Source organism: Cyanistes caeruleus, chromosome 21, assembly GCF_971803275.1.
Source record: "Cyanistes caeruleus chromosome 21, bCyaCae1.hap1.1, whole genome shotgun sequence".
In the NCBI taxonomy this organism is placed as follows: Eukaryota; Metazoa; Chordata; class Aves; order Passeriformes; family Paridae; genus Cyanistes; species Cyanistes caeruleus.
This window is the reverse complement of record NC_141721.1, coordinates 9,838,913-9,858,923: the sequence shown is the minus strand read 5'-3', so window position 1 is coordinate 9,858,923 and position 20,011 is coordinate 9,838,913. Positions and strand designations below refer to the sequence as shown.

The window sequence follows — 20,011 nt, the reverse complement described above, 5'->3', positions numbered from 1 at the left end:
CTTGAGTCACAGCCCTTCTTGTAGAAACAAGAAGAGGGAAGAGGCTGGCAGAGAGTTTAGGAGGGATTTTATGTTACTACAGTGTGTCAGAACACTACCAAATAATGCGCAGTTACAGAAGTTTTGCCCCAAAAATCCTACAATTGAAGAACCAAGCATAGTACAACCAAGTTCTAAAGCCTGTACTACAGGCTCTGTACCAACACCAGCTTGGTAGGTACAAAGATAATTACATTATTTTGCTAGGGTATTGCTTAGTAGTTTATTCAAGAGCCACAGCAAATACCCCTGAGAATTTGGTGAGTTAAGTGGTTTTGCTTGAGCCTTAAGTGGAATAGACACTTAAGCAGTTCCCACCTCCAGAGCCAGCTGCAGATAAACTATGGTTCACCTTCCCCCAGCTATAGGTGACAGTGCTACTACATGCTGTAGTTAGCCCTCGAGCCACATTGCCTCTGCTGTTGGACACAAGTCCTGTTTAAAAGGTTTGACAAGGACTGCTTTCCCAAAGGTGCTACAGTGTCACTAAGCCACCAAAGAAAGCAATCCTAGAGAAAGACCATGGATATATAGAATCATAGAATATGCTGTGCTATTCCAAATGGATTCAGAGGGAAGTTAAATTAAAACTGTGTTTAGTGATAATAAACAAGTGTTGTTTATTAAAAAATAAAACATCTTCAAAATACTTTCACACGCATATATACACATAGAGACACTATTGCTTTAATATTTTTGACTTATGATTTTAGAAATCAGCTGTTTTAAATTACAGAAACCATATATCAGCAAAGTCCCACTTCAGCAGTATCATATACATCATTGCATTTGAAGACAACTGAAATAGTAAACCAGGCTTCAATAGAAACAAAATTATTTTTAAAATATATGTTCTAATTAGAGAAAATATAAATAATCTTAGAAGGTTAAAAATTAACGTGTTATAGATTGAACAATGTTGGAGAAAAAAACTGACAAAGGAAACAGACTGTCATATTCTCTAGGTTACCTCAAGGGCTGAATTTGCATTTCCCTAGAGTACTACATTAAGTAATTATTACTATTGCTCTGACTCCAGACATAACCCAAACTAGTACTTTGATTACTTCAAACAAGCTAATGTTGCAGAAATGCCAATTGCTCATTTATTTTGTTGTTCTTGATTTTAATGGAATTCTTAAGAGAAAGGAATATGGGCTTGAATCACTAAATGCTGATAAAAATGTAACATTTCAGACTAGTTTAAGAAAAAGAAAGTAATATTTCTATCACATGCTTCTATTGAAAGGTCTTGTTTTGCCTTTGCATTATGTACTAAGGAGGTACCATGCACATTATGTACTATGGAGGTACTCGGGAACTCCCGAAGCTGACGGCAAGAGCCCAAGCAAACCTGCAACTACAGCCAGCGACAAGTGTTTGCATCTATCTTTGCTGTGCCATGAGAATCCTTCACTGGATTGCCACATCTCCAAAAGAACTCACCCCAGTGTAGCATGTGCTAAGGTAATTAGACAATAAAAGGAAAAATAAGGAAGTCCTTTCTGAAAAGGAAAACATTATTATAATGGTTTTATAAAAAACCTAAGATGAATGGAGATGGAGATGGAGTACTTTGATGGAGATCCAGTACAGAAAATCTCACAGACTGTCAGGCTGAGGCTGACATTGATAGGGCAGGTGGGAAAGAATTCACTGCACTGGCTGCAAAAACTCTGATGTGAACACAGCTTCTGCATAGTCCTCACAAACATCCTGCAGCTCTGCTGCCACATCACAAAGGGCTTCTTCTGTCAGCTGCTCTGCAAGACTAAGGGAGAGGAAGGACAAAAAAAGAGAAGGAAAAGGTTCAGAAAGTCAGATTTCAAATTCCAGTCTTTCACTTCCAAACCGCAAAGACAGTTCATATACCTCTCAGCAATCTGCCATGGATCAAAACTGCCCACTACTTCATGGGAAATAAGCTTTAAATGATGCTTGTATCTGCTGTTATAATCCAAGATGCTCTGGAGCACATTGCTTGGCACAGAGACAGACACAGAATACGCTTTCTGTAGAGACTTCAGAGGCAAGGACTGCAGAACGTAATTTTCAGACTGCAATTTCTCCTTTGCTTCTTTATTTTCATCAATATCACTGGAAATATAAAATAATCAAGACAGAACTAAATTTTTAAGTCTCTTTTTGAAGAGTCAGTGTAATGAAAACACTGGAATGAAGTCACATAGATCTTATGCACCACTGTTTAGTGTGGGGCAAATTATTCCACTTACGTGCTGTCAAATGGTTTTTCAAATAAAATGTCTGTTTCCAGCTCTGTGTGTCTGATTAATTTAGTTATCTGAACTGGATGAGGAGATATAAGTTTTTTAGCTGTTGATGCCATTTGTTGTTCTAGAAGGAAGAAAATACCATTTTAAATTGGATTTTTGAAAGAGAAAAACTACATCTACAGCAGATTAAGTCCTTACAAAGACCTGTTTCTTTTAAGGGCAAGTCCTTCAGGTAAGTAAAGTATTCAAAGTGAGAAAAAACATAAATTCAGCTCAGTGTATTAAAGCTGAGCATTCTAGAAGTACTACCTTTAGTATAAATCATTTGTGCTGCCAGTGGGTGCTTCTAGCAGAGATAGAAAATACCACTGTAAAAATAGCACAGTCTATTAAACTCCATGGTAAATCCAAGACATAGAAAAAGAATCCATAAAGATTTGGGGTAAATCCTTACCAGTCTTACTGTGAGATTTTCCAACTTATGTTAAACAACACAGTTTCAGTAAAGTTGTATGTGATACAATGGAAAAACAATGTAGCTTCACTGTGCTACTCAATCAAACCATAGGATAAAGAAAAGGAATGCTGATAAAGAATTGATTTTAGAACTGTATCTTAGAAACTGTGCTCTGAAAGAAGCACTTATGGTAAAAAGTGTCCAAGTGGTGCTATTTGATCACACATAGTCCAATGACTTTGATTTCAATACACCTGAACTTAAACCTACAGTTTCTAAGAAAACCAAGTTGTGTTAAAAAAGACAATTACCCATTTTGTCTTCCTGGGCCCAGAACTGGGAGTCACTGTAGACAATCTGTGTGACTCTCCTGCGGACAGCCTCCTGGTACATCTGTGGTGGAACACACATCAGTCAGTCAAGTGTGTAACATATATACAGCTCAGCTGTACTGATTATCACCAACAGGAGAGCAAGCAATTGTCCTCCTTGGGCAAAGCAGGCTTATTTTAGCTGGTAACACAACACAGAAAAGGGCTGGGGGATTGAAAACACAGACATTTATCTTGTTCAAAATGTCATACTTGAATACAAAACTAATTGCCAGTCCCACGGGAATTCCTCCCATTTCAGACCAACAGCCCTCAGCCAAACAACTCAAGGCCCTCCAACTGCTCCTGTCTCACCAACTGTGAATCCAAATGTGTGCTCCAGTGCCTCAGGGACAAGGACACTGCAGCTTCACACTTCCAACTGATGAACAGATCTCTAGAAGTAAATGGCACTAAACTGAGTAGTTCTAAGTCACAATAAATTTCAGAGAAAGTCAAAATAGAACTCAAACCAGAAATGATGAAAAAACAGATTAAAGAAAACTTTTTAAGAAACCAATACATGAGAAAGTTCAAGTCAAGTAAACTATAACCTTATGTATGAATATTTATATAGAAAGATGAATAAAAGGCACAGATAACTATGTATTCATCTGACTTCTCCATGATGCCCTGTGAAATACTTCGGATTGCCAGAGCATATTTCCTCAAGATGGTCATGCTACTAGAATACTGAAATTCTATAGCACACAAAAGGGAAAAATTCAAATTAATATTAAAATACTTTCCAATCTGCTAGACAATCAAAATAATCACCATACTGATTCTGCCATTCATATACAATGATTTAAGCCACAAAATTTTAAGATGGGATGCAAACTCAGGTCTGCCAACTTTATAGCAACAGATTCATCAAACACTCTGCTTCTGTTCTAACATGGTGTTTTCTGGAAGCATAAACTCCATCCAGGTCTTTGATCTCAGACACTGATCCAGTCAGACCTTGCTTCATTTAAGAATGCAGATACTTACAGATACTATAATTTGTGGACAGCAAATAAGAAATTAACACTAATGAGACCAACCAAGACAGAAAATCTTACTTCAATTTCTTCCATTCTTTGCAACATTGACTCCAGGCTACGAGTGTCAGCCACAGGCAGAGCCTCAGTTTGGAGTCTCTCAAGTTGATCCATGCTCCACAGCTCCCGAGCAGTATCTTCCAAAAGATCATCCAATAGCTTTTCACTCAGAATATCTGCATTTGTTGCAACCTGCTACTTAAAAAAACAAACCCCAAAAACAAATGCCACAGAAAACAAAAAGACACAAACTCAACACAAGAAAGAAAGAAACCCAAACAAAAACAAAGGTAACTTCCATTAAGTTGAAAAGAAACTGTTGCTCTTTTATAAAAATTTGACAGCTCTCAAGGCATCATTCACCCAGTGGCATGATCTTGTCTGTACTACCTGTGTCCTGTCTAACGGAGGCTCTGACCACTCCTGTACCTCCTTCCCAGCTTTCTCTGCACACTGGGCTGGAGAAACAGTTCGTGACCTGCACAAAGAACAACAAATGACAATGCCATTCGGAAAGCTATTATGACAACAATAATTTTAAACATCAAACTATATAAATGTATTTTTGGGAGGACTGTTGGGAGTGGGGAGAAACTCAGATCTGACACTCCTTATAAGATTTTTCAAATAAAGTCATTACCTCAACTTTTGTATTTTTTCCATTTCTCCTCTGCAAAGGTGAGTTAGAATTCCTCTTGAATGTTTTGCTTCAAGCCTTGCTAATCTTCAAAAATAGCACAGTAGCATAGAAACTTACAAAATGTACATTGTAACAATTGAAGAATGAAATAGTGTGATTTTCCATTATTAGTTTGAAAGAGTTACAAGAAACTTTAGAGAGAAAATTAATAGATTTTGAGACCATATAAGCCAGAAAAATCTGTTGAGAATGAGGGAACTTGAATCATGTTTCTGCTGTTGGCAAACAGGAACTACTTGATTCTCCACAAGTACTGTCCAGAGAAATGAGCTCCTCATCTTACCATGCACACTGCCTAGTTCTGATCCAGCACCTGGATCTCCTGCTCCAAATGCCACAAACATCAGTCCCAAACCAACCTAAATTTGAAGACCCCTGTGTAACAGCATGTTGAATAGAGTTTAGAGTAAACAAACCTGCCCTTTATTATTGTCTGGGACAAATATATACATCTTGTCCTTCTGAAACGGGGAGATAATATTTACTTTCTTAATGTAGTGCTGGGAATACCCACTCCTCCTCCTGTGTTTTGCCACTGCCCTGCCTTGCACAGTTTGGCCTTGACTCCCAGGCAGCAACTCAGGCAAAAGACTAAAGCCCTGGCCCTTCCCAGGCTATAGGGAATGGGGCTGCTCTGGGCCAAGTGGGAAAGGAGAGCAGCTATGTGACAGCAAGCTGCGCTGTGCCACTGGACTGAAGCCAGGCCAACTCTATCCTAGTCACTAGCACAGATCCAGAAGCTTCTCCACTGGGAAGCAGTGCAAAGGTGGGTGCCAAGGACTGCAAACATACCGCTTAGGTGAAACAGACCGAGGTGAAGGCTTTGAAGGCATGCAAGGCATTTTGCTCTCCTTAACAGGTCGTTTGTTCTCTTTTAGTTGGAAAGCTATAGTTGGCTCTTGAAATCGGGCATGCTTTCCCAGAGGGTTTGTCCGTCTTGAGTTTAAAGATTTCAGCATTCCCTTAAAATTAACATGATCACATTAAAAACACATATTCCAGCTGCTGAATTTTTAAAGTATTTTGCATTCTGCTTTAGACTTTGTCTTGAAATCATGCCTGCTGGCTTTTCTGCAGTTGATGTATGTGAAAGTTTTACAAGTGCGTTAAAGGGAAGTACAGCTGTGCCTGAACAGAATATATGCTTAATCCTGCAACTATTATTTTTGCAAACAGTTCAAACTTTTCCAGTGTTGCTCTTCCTGTGGAAAAAACTTCATTTTGATTTTTCAGAATTAGACTCTATGCTAACTATTCATAAATCCAAATAGAAGGTTTCCAAGGTAACATTGTATTCAGCCTCTGAGGAAGGGATAAAAAGAAAATACACTTACTAGCAAAATATAGCCCATGTCTTTTAAGAATTGTTTTGTTTGCACTATGAAGCTCCTTTCTGGTTGCAAGGACTTAGCAGAAATCAGAACTTGTATAGTAAAGTTTTATAATTTACCAATTAAGTAAGCCTGAGTAACATATATTCTCCTACTAACATTAGCGCAACATTACTGCTGAGTGCATTTTTTGTGACACAAGATGACCACAGGAGGAAGATACTTCAGCTTTAATTTCAAATTGAAGAGTACACATTAATATCAAACATGATAATGATAATTTGATTAATATCAAACATGATTAATGTTTCAGTGAACATTTTCCTCATCAATTCTGTTGTTTCTAGTTGTAGAGTATATTTCTAAGGAACAAGAAACACTGTTTTCGAAAATAATTTGCTAAAATAGTCATAAGCACTAGAAATAACAGGCAGATTGCATAGTTTACTCCCTATGTCTCCTAGCTCAGAATAGCAGTATTGTGAGGAAGTGTGAAGCTTTGACTGTGTCTTACAGAACAAATCCTAGAGGACAAGTAGAAGACAGCATAAATGATTTATCACTTCCATACCTGTGGTTTTGCAGGCAGTAACATACTTTTCTTCTTCAAAGCACTATTTTCAAGGACAGACTCTTTTCTTACAGCTCTACCTCTCACCAGTACATTTGTGCTTCCTTGCAAAAAGGCATTTCTCTCTGAAGTAGGTGGGCCACTTTCTTCTTGATATTTATTGTGTAACATATGGGCACAACTGTTTGCCTGTTGAACTGCTGAAATATTTGCAACATGTCAATGTTTATCTATACTAAAAATAACACATGAACTGTTAACTCTAAATCAAAAGGGCAAGAATTCTCTTTTTTTCTACATTTGATACCTCTGTTATGCTAGGTAGCACTATGCTACCTCTGTTATGAACTTTTAAGCTCTACCATAATTTTTAAAAAATGAAAGACAAGATGAAAAATTCTAGCCTTGTATTTCCTGACAAGTATTAAAAGCAATTATCTTTCTTACATTGTTTTGATGAACAGGAAGGTCTGGGGTTTGTGTGCATATGCATATAAATATGTACAGAGATATTTGAAAATATACATATATATACAAGTCATGGGTGCAATTGCTATATGGGGTCTAGGCAGTCATAACAACGCATCCTCTTTTAGGCACCAAGACACATGGAAACCATTAGGTGCTTATATACTGTCTCCCTGGACTGCCAAAGATGAATTCAGCATATGGAATTCTTGCTGCCTGAGGTATGACAAAGTCACCACAAAGAAAAAAAACAGTTAATATAATTTATATAATAATGTAAGAACTTACAGTGGCTTTCATAAGGTGGCAAAATACTTCAGGTAAATTTATCTCACAGCACCTTAAGAATAAAGCTCCTTTCCTTTCATACCCAAAGCAAAAAAATAATATAGAAAGCCAGCTCTGAACAATTGCATTGCAAGATAGTGGTGAAAACCTTCAAGTCTTCAGATTAACCATCAATTAGTATGTCTCTAGGTAGAGAAGTGTGATTATTCATTACATTAACAGTAACTGGCCAGTAATGTACTGGCCAGGATAAAACAGCCATTGCTCCCAGAAGCAGAGAAATTGTACAAACCAAGGGAATTCTGAGCCAAAGCCACAGAATTACTTTTCAGTATGAACAGTTATACAACCACAGCCTGGTTTTTGTTAAGACTGATTTGCTGACCTCTAACTGACTTCTGAACAGCAATACCATACTAAAAAAATTGAACTCTAGATGGCAAGTTAAGTGATAATAATGTATTTAGTTATTCAAAATACAAACCAGTCAAAAGACTCCTGGCACATGGAGGTTTTTTAGACTCTTGTCCATGCTGTCCCTTTAAGGTGAGAGGTTTGTTTTCTCCCTTTGGAGAGAGAAGCTTTCTTGTTGGAAATGCTTCAGTGTTCCTTGGAGATTTGGCCTGAGAAGCTGAAATACATTTCTTCACTGTTTTTGATGTTTGCTTGTTTTCCAGCAGTGAATTCAGATCCTGCATCAAATATTTAGAGTTTTAATTATTCTCTCAGCAGATCTGATGTAATGAAAAGAAAATTCAAGACATTCTAAGCAGTTGGAGCTTTTTTGGTCTGTTTTTGTTTTGGTTTTTTTTTTTCAGATAGTGATTATTTCTGATAGCTTTGTCATGTAGAAGCTTTTTCATATTACTAACTTAAATCTTACTGAAAAAGCTTACATTTTCGTATTTACAACAGACTCCAGCAAACCATTTGCTTACAGAATGTTCAAAAAGAATTGAACACAAGGGCTACAGACCAACAAAAATTTCATGGTCACATAAATATGGTGACAAAGACACTTCTTCCAATGCTATGTCCAAACTTAAACAACTACCTCCTTTCCCATTCCCAGGCAGTTAGCACTCTTACTGTTCTCATAAGCAGGTCATAACAGCAAAATTAAAGACGCAGCTCTTACAGTTTTAACAGCATTTTTAAGGAAAGCATCTTATGGCTCTGATATTGCTTTTTTTTAATTTATGCAGCAGGCGACATGAATCAGAACTTTTCAATGATACTAATGACATCTATAAGTCATCAGATATCAATAAATTAGATATTTGAAGGGCACAGAGCCAAGCAGTTCTTGTACCCACAACTTTATCTTCTGCCTGGACAACTCTGCACCCACCACCATATGAGATGCTCAGGTGCTCATCACTGATGCTGATGACTAAAGCATGCATCCAGAGTAATAAACACTTAATGCACACCTAATGTATAAAATTAATTCTCTTGGTTCTGAAAATGACTAATGAATTAGGAACTGATGCTTTGTTACCATTATCACTACTACTTCTCATTCTACTAGGACAGCCAAGAAAGCTAGGAACAGCATCAACAAGCAGCAGGTAGCTTCTGTGTTTAGGATGCACGTCTGTTTTAGACCACCATTACTTAGGAACATTAGAAGTACTTTTTTATGTTAGAAAATATGACCTTTAAAAAATAAAAACAAAACCAGTAATTTATAATCTGCCATTTCATGAACACAATCTCATATTTCGCTACATCTTTCCTGCCTTAGCAAAAACAAATGTTTTTTTCCTACCTCAACTTGCAACAAAATATCTATGATAACTTCAGAAATGGAAGAATCCCCTTCTAGTTTGGCAGAACAGAGAGACAGTTGACGAATGAGACTGCCCAGTTCCTTGTAGTGGGCTGGAATCTGCTCATCTGTTTGATCTGTAAACTGATTGGCAAATGCCTGCAAGGTTCGTACAGCTCCTCTGTGTGCTGCTGCCAACCTGGATACTGCTCGAGACTGGAAAAATGAAAAATAAATAAATGCTTTAATAACTATAGTTTCTATGGATACTTATACTATTGGAAGAATTGTTGCTGAAATTTCATGTAGAAACATTGATGTTTGGAATAATTTTGATTGCTGTTAAGCCATTTATTTGCGAGAAAAAGCAAAACAGGCATTGAAGTAATTTACTCAAGATTCCTCACAAGAGTACTCCTATCGATGTCATGCTGGCTTCAGGTAAAACAGCCTGGGGATAACAGGTCATGAGGTTTCTACTACCTGTGCCAACATAGAGCTGTCATCTACAGTTGGCTGGAGCCTAATGCGCAAACAAGAATATTCTCAATCCTCTGTGTTTTGTTACAGAAGAAAATGCAGGTAATCGAAAAAGGACAAGAGAACAACAGGGCAACATCGGCCAGACTGTAAGTTGTGATCTCAGCCATCCCCCTGAAAGGTGTTGGGCAGAGAAGAAAATCAGAAAGAAAGCTGGTAAGACTGAGTGTCATCAAACAGAAGTTTTAAAAAAAAGCAGTCAAGAGTAGAACACATTGCTAATTCCTTACAAAAAGGAATTGAAATTAAGAAGGAATTAGAAGCCACATAAATGCAGAAGACCAACCACCTGCCTCTCATTTACTGCAAACGAGAGCTGAGGAGAAGAGGGAAGTAGCAAAGGCAGTGTCAGGCCAAGTGAGCCATACTTCTTGGACAATGAGACAAAATGTGTAAGATACAAAGGAAATCCCCTTTCTGGAGAGAGCTCAGCTGCACCCCAGACAATCAAACTCAATTATCCAGAAAACTCTGTAAGTTACTTGCACCCTGAAGGATAATTACATCTTACCTTTTTAGTATGTTTGATTGTATGAGGACTCAGTTTCTCTAAATCGTCCTGAATTTCTTTTACCTGTTTATCAAGAAAGGAGACAGAGAGAAGCAAGTCAGTCACAATTAGTTCCATGTCTATAAATGAACAATAGATCTTCACTGTAGCATCTGAGATTTTCCAGTAGTGACACTCACCTCTCTGTCCAGCCATGAGGGAAATCAGTCACATCATTCAGAATAAACTAGAATGCCATGGAAGTTCAGCAACAACCCGATTGACTTTCTCTTGTTCCAGTTAGTTTCTGACAAATTCATCACAACAAACTAAACTCCTATGCATCCCAGTTTAAAATCATGGTTCCTACCTGTTGCTGGAGCACATATAGCATCCGAGCTGACCGTGCAGCTTGTTGCTGTCTCCTAGTGCAAAGCCGCTGCTCGTTTTCAGGATCGAGTTCTCTATCTCTCCCTAAAAAGCATAGAATACAAAGTTTTATACCGTAATTTAACCTGTGAAAATCCCAATTAAGTCATGACAACAGACATAATTTAGTAATAAGACTTTTCCAAGCAGAACCAAGCCACCTATTTGTGCAGGGTTCTTTTAACAGTAATGCATGTTAGTTATTGAAAACTCTATGTCCTGTTTCTATTTAGAATTTGACTGAAGTCTCATGCGATATAGCTCGTTAGTTATTTTAAAAATCATGTGACCCCTAAGTTTTATGACAAAGTTGCAGAAAAAGCACTCAAAATTAGGAATGGTTAAACCTCCTGCTAGTTACTACAAAAGAACCAACTGCTTAAACTGGCTAGCTATTCTATCTTGTATAAACTTTTCAAAAAAAAAAAAAAAAAAAAAAGATGGTTCTCAAAAGTCTAGACATAAATATGAATTCTAATATGACCCAAAAAATGGGGGAAAAAAATCAACGAACTAGTGTATATTTATATAAGATAATTACTGTGCAGTCTAAACACCTTTTTTAATAATTTCTTCAATTTTCTGGACATAGCTCCTCAATTCTTTTTGCAGACGCTGGACTTCCTGCATATTCTGATGTTCTTTTTTATTTAAATTTTGCTTGGTGTCTGGTCTGGTATCATGGGTGGGTGGAGAGTCCAAAACAGCTGGTATTTGCCTTCCCTTCTTAACTACGCAGAGATAAACGTTCGCGTCAGAGCTGGCAGACTCCCCTTGGAAAGGCTGGTCGAGCCTCTGCTGACATGTTGAGCGAGTCTGAGACTTCAGGGCTTTTTTGTTTTTTTGACTTGCAAATACTTCAGTCTTCTGCTGCTGTGATTTCTGGGTCCACAATGGTGTACTGACATCTCCAAACACCTGCCGTTTCACTTGCTCTTCGAGACGTCTTTGTCTGATGTCCCTTTTTGCCAGCTGAACAGCCAATTTCAGTCTCTCTTCAGATACCACTGAGAACATCCCAGAGCTTCTCAGGCTGGGGTCCTCATTTCCAACCAGATTTCTCTGATTATTGGATGCCTTCAGTTTTTCTATTATAATTGGACGGGGATGAGAGAATCTGAGAGCCAAGTTCTCTGGAACTGCCGGGACACTTCTATTAAACTGGAGCTGTTCAAAGCATAAAAAAACCCTGATGTTAGAACATACAGAACACTATAAACAGGTGATGCAACTCATGATGGCACCATTTTGGATTTGTGCTGAACACAGTGCTAATATCAATGTTTTCATTCTTGTTAAGTAGTGCTCACAGAGGTCAAGGCTTTTTCTGCTCCTCACTTGCTCACCTCTGAGTAGCCTAAGGGTGGGCAAGAAGCTAGTGAGGAAACAACTGGATGGCTGACCCCCATCTGACAAAAGGGATATTCCACACCCTTTGGCATCATGCTCAGCAGTAAAAGCTGCAGAGAAGAAGGAGAAACAGAAGACTGGTGAACAGCATTTGTCTTCCTCAGTCACTGTCATATGCACTGAAGTCGTGGAAGCGGCTGAACTGCTGCCCACTGATAAGATGTAGAGAATGAATTCCTTATTTTGCTTTGTTTGTGTACACAAACAGGAAAGCATTTGCTTTCCCTGTTGACCTGCCTTTATCACAAGCCGTAACTTTTCATACTTTTCACCTTCCAGTTCTCCTCCCCATGCCAACTGGCAGAGAGTGAGCAAGTGGCTGCATGCTCAGCTGCCTACTGGGATTGAACCACAACAGAAAATTAAGAATAACTGCATATACAGTTTGTGATCTCTACCCTTAACAAAGGACAGTGTCAAGATAATGTGTGACAACATGAGGAAAGCTGGTATAACACTCCCTGCTGGGCTGTCTCACGAAGTGGGTCAGAATAATCTTTTTGTTACAATCACAAAGAAAACCAATTCAGCATCACTACAGACGGCATATGGTACCTGTGTTTGTAAAGCTTTAGCTTCATTCCTGTATCGTTGGGTGGCGAATGCATCCTCAGACACCGCGGTCTTGCTCAGTCCCATCTCATCGGCATGAGAGCAAATCCCGCTACTGTCCCTTGCTTGTGATCACAGCTGTGAATGGGAGAACAATAAACGCTTATTTCAGACTCGCAAAAGCCATCCCGGGTCTGACGTGAGCAACAAAGAGAGAACCAGCCCGAGGGAGCCGCGGAGAGAAGACTGGGGCGGTCTCTCTGCAACCGCCCAAGGCCCGCGGCTGCTCCCGGCCCGGGCCCTCACGGCGTCCCGGGCGGCACCGGCACCAGCGGGTCCTGGGCGCTGCCGCAAGGCAGAGGGAGGGGAGGCAGAGAGGAGGGAGGGAGGAGGCAGAAAGGCAAAGAGGAGGGAGGCGGAGGGAGGCAGAGAGGGCAGGAGGAAGGAGGAAGTGAGGAAGAGAGAGGCAGAGAGGGAGGGAGGACAGGCGACGCAGGCCGCGCCTGGACCCACCAGGCGCCGTTCGAACCCGGTCCCGCCGCCGCAAGGGCCGCCGGGAGCGCGCGGAGCTACGGCGGCCGCGCGGGCCGGGCCGGGCCGGGCGGAGCCGCTGCCGCCATGGGCTGGGTGGAGTTGCAGGTCCGCGGCTATCCCGAGTTCGTGCGGACGGCGCAGAGTTACCATGGCCGGCCTATCTTCGTGCTCTTCTGCGGCGATAAGGACGCCGAGGGCAGGAGTTGGTGTCCCGACTGCGTGACGGGTGAGGCCCGTGGGGGGAGCGCCCTGCCTGCGGCAAGGTGCCGTGTCAGTCCTGGGGAAGCCGGAGAGGCTCCCGGTGCCTTCCCGGAAAATGCCGGGCGAGCACAGCAGCCCCAGTGCCGGTGCCGGGCTCCAGGCACAGTTCCGCGAGCGGGCTGCCGCGCTGCCCTTTTCGTTGCCCACGTGGAGCGGCACAGGTTTCTGGTGCAGGCTGGCGCACGGCCAGCAAACAGAGAGACCTGCGGTCAGTTTCACCTATGCTGAACGTGTCCAGGCGCAGCGGTGCCCTCCCCGACAGTGTCTGGCGGCAGCAGGAGAAGGCGGTTCTCAGAATCACCGCACTGAACTACCTGGGCTTTATGTGTCTGAGCAGGTGTGAAGGTGCGCTATGGAACGTCGCCCTGCAGTAGGGCGCCGTGCTGAGCTGTCACACCCACGACCAGGACAGAATGAGTGGTTCTCTTCGTGTTAGAGAAGAAATTGCTCTTTACTCAAACACAAGTCCAGTCAGTGTTCGAGTACATAATGAACTCTGAAAAACTTGTGGATTGACAGGTGAAATGAATTAGAGATCTCTAACTAAAGCAGACAAAACATTAATAAGCAGTCTTGCTGGTCCAAGTAAATACGTGTGATTCTGTAGCACAAATATTAAGTACTAACAGATTTTAAAAATTATTTTCTAGCTGAACCAATTGTGAGGAAGGAACTTCATAACTTACCTGATGAGTCAGTTTTCATCTACTGTCTAGTTGGAGATAGACCCTAGTAAGTACCTTTGAATGCTGAAAAATGGGATGACTGTTGGTGGACTGGTGGTTACCTTGTTGGAAAAACTGACTGAGCTGTCCTTTTCTGTAAGGAGCCAATAATTTTTTGAGGCCTTCACCATCTCTGACATAAATGATCTGCATGCTTGTTTTGAGAAGGGAGTTGGGAAGGTGTGAGGCAAAGGCCTTTGAATCATTTTGAAGCTATTTTAACTTCAGAATGCCCCCCTATAAGCTGTGCTTAACACCTTCTTTCTGAACAGCTGGAAGGATCCCAACAATGAATTCAGGAAGAATCTGAAACTAACAGGAGTGCCTACACTACTTAAATACGGAACAGTAAGTGATTTGTTCTATGTTCTGGATCAACAGGCCTTGAGATGGCGAGTTGGCAGGAATTTAGGGCTGTAAATGAATTAGTCACTTGTATTCTCTGAGAACCCTCTCTTGTTCAAGGAGACCAGAGCATTCTGAACAGTTCTTCTGCTCCCCATTCCTCACTCAAACAGTTCCTCAAGAGACAACCATTCTGCTTGTTGTGTAATGTCTATAACAAACATGCAGTAAAGGGAGTATGTGCACTTGGCTCATAGTGCTTGAGGGGTTGAGAAACTTATTAGCTACATATTGTTAATGCTCCTGCTTTGCAGCTCCTCAGCTTTTGAAAAATCCAAACACTGAACTATGGGAGTGAAACAATTTATGAGCAGTGCACTTGACTCAGACTGCAGCTCAAGTTGTAACTTGATAGTTAATTAGCAGTTACTTGCTTAGAAATGCCTCTTCCACACCTCAGGAATGTTTCAGTTGTTATTACCTTTCTAGTTCCACCTCCACTACCTAGATCCCCAGGACAACAGTTGCTGGATGTGACTAATGTTAGTATGTACAAATGTCTCTCCACTAGAACCGATTTGTTAATTATGAACTTTTCCTTTCAGCCTCAGAAGCTGGTCGAAGAAGAATGTTTTAAAGCAGAGCTTGTGCGCATGTTATTTACTGAAGACTAAAGCCCTTACTAGTCAGTCCTTGATGAAGATGGTAATCTCAATTACTGCACTGTCCTTTCAAAGAATCACTGACCATTATTAAATCTTTTGTAATTAATTACTTCAGACTAGTCAAGATAAATGTCCTGAAATTCTGGGTCCAAACCTTACACTAAAATCTTACCCCAAGAAACTGTATCTTTCCTTTTATGTCCAAATAAACTTGAGTTTTCAAATTGACCTCTTTTCAAAGAACCTGAGCTCATGTTAGAAACTGAGATTAGCCTGCACTTACTGAAGTGTAACTGCAAAGTTACACTTAAAATGAATAAGGAGGAAGGGGTGAAGCAGAAAAATATTCCTAAGTCTGACCACATAATTACAGAAACTGTTCAGATAAATTTTCAATGCCAAAGATGTTTAATGGCTTATGTGTTCTAAGTGTGATAATGTGATGGCTGACAGCTGTAGTATCACTGATTACATGCTAATGGTTAACAGTTGGGAGTACCTAATCCTACAAGGACAGGAAATACAACACGAATGCACCAGAAATACAGCCTGAAAATAGGAAAATTAAAATCCTGGCAGCTGCCAAGAGCTATGTTCTTACAATAAAAAAACATAAAGGAATAAATGGCAAGTGCTTCTCCAATACTCCAAGCAATGGCATGTTTCCCCATGTACCCTGTTCTCATTACATTGAGTGTAAAGAGATTCTAGAGCAGCCCCTGCTGCATGGGCAAAGGCCAAGATTCAAGGAAGCCGAGTTTAATGGAACAGAGACAGCTACAGCTTGTTTCCTTCTCTATCCTGCAGAGTTTCTCTCTGCTCCATGCCCCAGACCTCACCCTGTACACTCCTGATTTCTAGCTGTACAATGTGCTGTAAGAAAAACTGCAAAACTTCCATCAACAATCACTGCCAGTGAAACAGAAGTGATGAGTAATAGCGCAGCTTGGTTTCAAGGACAAACTGCAAATTTCAACTTTGTCTATCATCACTTCACCTTTGCTTGTCCTGGAGCTGTAAGTAGCAGGGAGTTCTCAGTGACACTTTAAGACACATCATTATTCTCCAGGGAAATGGCTTCCTATGATCAGCCTATGATCACACTTTTTTGTAGATAATTAATAAGTAACAAATCTAGGTTTTGTTTTCAAAGTCAAGAGGAATCAATAACTTGACTGCAGTAAAGCCCTTAGAAAATTACCCATGCTATAAAATAAACTGCAGGTGTTTATTAGTCTTTAAAAGAATAGATGAAACAAAAACACCACCAGTCACTTGAAAAATTCAAATGAAAGGGACACATCCAGAGCCAAAGTTGCATAAGGGTTCATTCCTCTACTGTAAATACTTCACTAACACAAAGTACACCTTATCATCACTACTCCACGAGTACACTCCAAATGTACTTCATTTTACAGAGGTGTTGTTTTGTTGCTGCTGCTCAGCCAGTGCCTGCTGGAGGCGCATCCTTTTCCTGGAATAGTGCTGCCAGTGGAGGATCTGTTGCTCATCAATAAATTTGGCACACTGAGCATTGACCAGTTCTTTGCGGAAATGTTCATACTGGAGCAGCTCTAGCATATGCAAACATTGAGGATACCTGGGTTAAAAATAAGCACACTTTAATACAGGTTTTTACAAGGAACACTAAATCTAGAGTCTTCAGTACTTCTTGGGCTATTTTAGTTTTGATTCGTATGTGCTTTACCTAAGTGTGAAACCACTTCAGGCTGCACACTGTGACTTGGTAACTGCAGCATCAGGGCAGGAAACAAGGAATCCAGTTCCATTAATAAATGCACATTCCTGCTTGTTTGCAGTAGCTTCCCCAGTGGCTTGGTTTGATAGACCAAATCCATAGGAATTACAATGACTGTAGAGCCCAATTAAAGGAGATGAACAGAAACATTTTCCCAGAAACTGAATGAATTTGCACACTTGGAAAAACACAAAATCACCCTGTGTCTCATGTAAGCATCAATAATACAAAATTAATCTTAAAATGCACTTACTGCTTTTTTACCCTAATGTTCAATGGTTTGATTTTAAACCAATCAAAAGTGCAGACTAAGGTTTTAAAGGAAGATTCTATGAAAACTAATGAAATTTTTGTAATTTTTGCCCATTGCTGCTACATGTGGACTACTGGAAACAGGAAAATCCAGATTGCATATAACCATAATCATACATAATCTATGTTATGGGGAGGACAAAAGTAACATTATAGGCAGAAATGAAACCTTGACATGCTGCTGTACAGTGTGTAAAATGAGGTCAATGCCAAACCATTAATATGCAGAAACTTAAGGGAATTTAGCACTTACTTCAGGTATTTTGCATATTCAGGTTCTTTCCAATAAAGTAAATATTTAAGATAATTTACAAAAGCTTTATCTTTGAAGTAGCCTCTTTGTGCGAGAACTGAAATGACAAATAAGGAATTGTCAGTTACAGACGGGTGAAAAGAATCTGCACACTTGAAAAAATTCACAAAGTCAAAACTTTCTCATTACAATCAAATTTCACTAATTTATACTTGGCAAATAAAAAAACAGGACAAAATAAGATTTTTACGTCAACAAAATAATAGTTTAGTCTCATGTCTTGGTTTGTATCTTTCATTGAATGGAAGAGTTTTTTGAAAAAAGAAAATTTTGACTGTAGCATCAAAATTAGCACTGAGTTATGTATAAATTGAACTATGTATATATGAAACATTATGCATATATGAAACTATTCACATTAGTAAAATTCTGTTTTCAGATGAAAAAATGCTGTTAACTTGATGTTACTTTTTAATAAGAGACTGAAACTTGTTATTTTCTTCCTCCATCAAATAAATGCTTTTTTTCGCATTCCAGCCAACAAAAGACTTAACAGTCAAAAAAAAAAACCAACAACCCACATGTTAAACAAATTATTTACAGACTACTTTTATGCCGTAAAAAACCCTTTTCTTTGTTTAGCCCTCTCTTAATATTTAACAATACCAGTAACAATAAAGATCATTAAACTATATTAACTCCTCCGGGTCCTGGTATTTACTTTAAATACTCACAGTTGAGGTAATTTGGATTTGCCAGACATTGAACAAACTCCAGCTCCAACTGGAATCGAAGTCGATTCCCTGTATCATCTGAGTCGAGAAAAAAAAACAGTAAGAAATGGACCCACACAACCAATTGAAAGCAATCGCGGTCAATGTGTCACCCGGAACCAAGGCGGGCTGGGGTGGGCGAGGGCCGCGGCCGGCAGCAGCAAACAGCGCCGTGCGCGGGGCCGGCTCGGCCAGGGCACGGCCGGGAGAAGCCTCCGGGGCTGCGGGCTCAGAGGGGCCCCAGCGCCCGTGAGGAGGCCTCTTCCCGGGCCGCGAGCTCTCGCTCTAGCGCGGTCCCGTCAGACCCGGCGCTCCGGGGGCCTGAGGAGCTCCGACATCGGCTGCAACACCGGCCCACGGGGCTCCTCCCCGGCCCCGCACCGGCCCCACGGGCTCCCACACCTGCGTCCATGTCCGGGACGCGCACACCCGACGGCGACGAGCACCCCCCACGTCGGCGGCCCGCTGAAATGCAGCGCTAAGCACGCTGGGAACGCAGCGGCCGTTGCCTAGCAACGGCGGCGGGGGCGGAGGGCCGGCGGGGGCGGGGCCAGTCAGGGGCGAGCCCGTCGGGGGCGAGCCCGTCGGGGGCGAGCCCGTCGGGGGCGAGCCCGTCGGGGGCGAGCCCGTCGGGGGCGAGCCCGTCGGGGGCGAGCCCGTCGGGGGCGGGGCCCGTCGGGGGCGGGGCCCGTCGGGGGCGGGGCCCGTCGGGGCGGGGAATGATCCCTTGGGTGGCCGTCCCTTCTGGGCTGGAGGTGGTTCTTGTTCGTTCCCGTTTCTGTTCTCGGCCGTGTGCTGACACACCGTCGTCCTTCGCACTCGTCCTTAGACGCTGACATGGCGCCCCTTGAACCATAGCGGATCCTTTCAAGGCTTGGGTTTCCCGACCCCACGAGTCTCGCCAAAGCCGCGCAGTGCTCGGAGCACTTCCCTCGTACCTGTCGTGCAGAGCAGCCCGCGAACACTCGGGTGCTGGGAGCTGGGCACAACTGACACCATTCCCTCACTCCCGCGGGTGAGGGAGTAGCTGCTGCCGGGTTACAGCAGCAGGGCATCAAATAGCTACTCCTGGAAAGAGCGTTCAGAGACCGCAATATCCAAATAAACCCCACACTGAACATGGCACTTTACAAATTCCTTCCTTCTCACGGTTCTCTGCTGCAGCTCAAAAACCCCAAAAAACTCAGAAATCATTAAAGTACAAACCAATGTCTTTTTAAGCGACCAGCACTCAGTTTTACATCAATCGCTTTGTCCTGACGACGTCTGTCAGCACCGTCCAGCCCTGCGGAATTTCACAGTCTGAGGGGAAAATCCGTCACGCAGGCGCTGCTTGTGCCAGGGGAGCCCAGTGCAAGCACAGAGTGACATTCCCGGGACTCCAGCTTACGACTCTTCTCGAACATGAACATTCCTTCTGACAGGAACGAGGGTGGAGGCCAGTCAGTCCCAGAGCCATTAGAACGTGGCTTTGGGGTCAGTGTTCCATGCGTGTTTTTTCCTCAGATAAGCCTTGAGCTGAGCAGGATAAAAAGAGGATGAACTTTTGTTTGTATTTGCTGAACATTCATTCTAGGTTTGTACTAGGCAAAGACACTGTTCATCACTTCCAGAGCAAAAGGGAGTGGAGAGAATCAACCCTAAAATACTAAACTTCATTTCAAGTTTAATGGTAAGTATTGGACATGGA

The 20,011-nt window shown here is 41.6% G+C and overlaps 3 protein-coding genes across 13 annotated transcripts; 1 reads left to right on the top strand and 2 right to left on the bottom strand.

The window, feature by feature from the left end:
* Positions 1-634: 634 nt before the first annotated feature.
* Positions 635-13,348, bottom strand: KIAA0753 (KIAA0753 ortholog). Of its 11 annotated transcripts, none has more exons than XR_015278458.1 (16): positions 13,208-13,297; positions 12,698-12,832; positions 11,290-11,899; positions 10,674-10,777; positions 10,325-10,387; positions 9,274-9,489; positions 7,987-8,194; positions 6,747-6,943; positions 5,637-5,806; positions 4,785-4,868; positions 4,535-4,622; positions 4,166-4,281; positions 3,042-3,123; positions 2,274-2,394; positions 1,912-2,136; positions 635-1,810 (listed from the first exon to the last, which is right to left on the bottom strand). XR_015278458.1 is itself a non-coding variant. In XM_086859224.1 (16 exons), the coding sequence occupies exons 2-16, from the start codon at positions 12,779-12,781 to the stop codon at positions 1,693-1,695; spliced, it is 2,547 nt and encodes an 848-aa protein (XP_086715350.1). In that variant the 5' UTR covers positions 12,782-12,832; positions 13,208-13,314; the 3' UTR covers positions 635-1,692. The 11 variants fall into 11 exon arrangements, 9 of the variants coding, with proteins under 9 accessions (XP_086715350.1, XP_086715351.1, XP_086715352.1 ...); XR_015278457.1 differs by having other exon boundaries at positions 6,747-6,946; positions 13,208-13,285; XM_086859224.1 differs by having other exon boundaries at positions 4,166-4,339; positions 6,747-6,946; positions 13,208-13,314.
* TXNDC17 (thioredoxin domain containing 17) lies at positions 13,313-15,452 on the top strand. Its single transcript, XM_023939560.2, has 4 exons — positions 13,313-13,454; positions 14,140-14,221; positions 14,487-14,562; positions 15,165-15,452. Exons 1-4 carry the CDS (start codon positions 13,313-13,315, stop codon positions 15,231-15,233), a joined length of 369 nt encoding a protein of 122 aa, XP_023795328.2. The 3' UTR covers positions 15,234-15,452.
* A 981-nt stretch (positions 15,453-16,433) lies between these two features.
* On the bottom strand, positions 16,434-18,967 carry MED31 (mediator complex subunit 31). Its single transcript, XM_086859240.1, has 4 exons — positions 18,724-18,967; positions 18,283-18,360; positions 17,549-17,645; positions 16,434-16,824 (listed from the first exon to the last, which is right to left on the bottom strand). The coding sequence occupies exons 1-4, from the start codon at positions 18,731-18,733 to the stop codon at positions 16,632-16,634; spliced, it is 378 nt and encodes a 125-aa protein (XP_086715366.1). The 5' UTR covers positions 18,734-18,967; the 3' UTR covers positions 16,434-16,631.
* Positions 18,968-20,011: the final 1,044 nt, after the last annotated feature.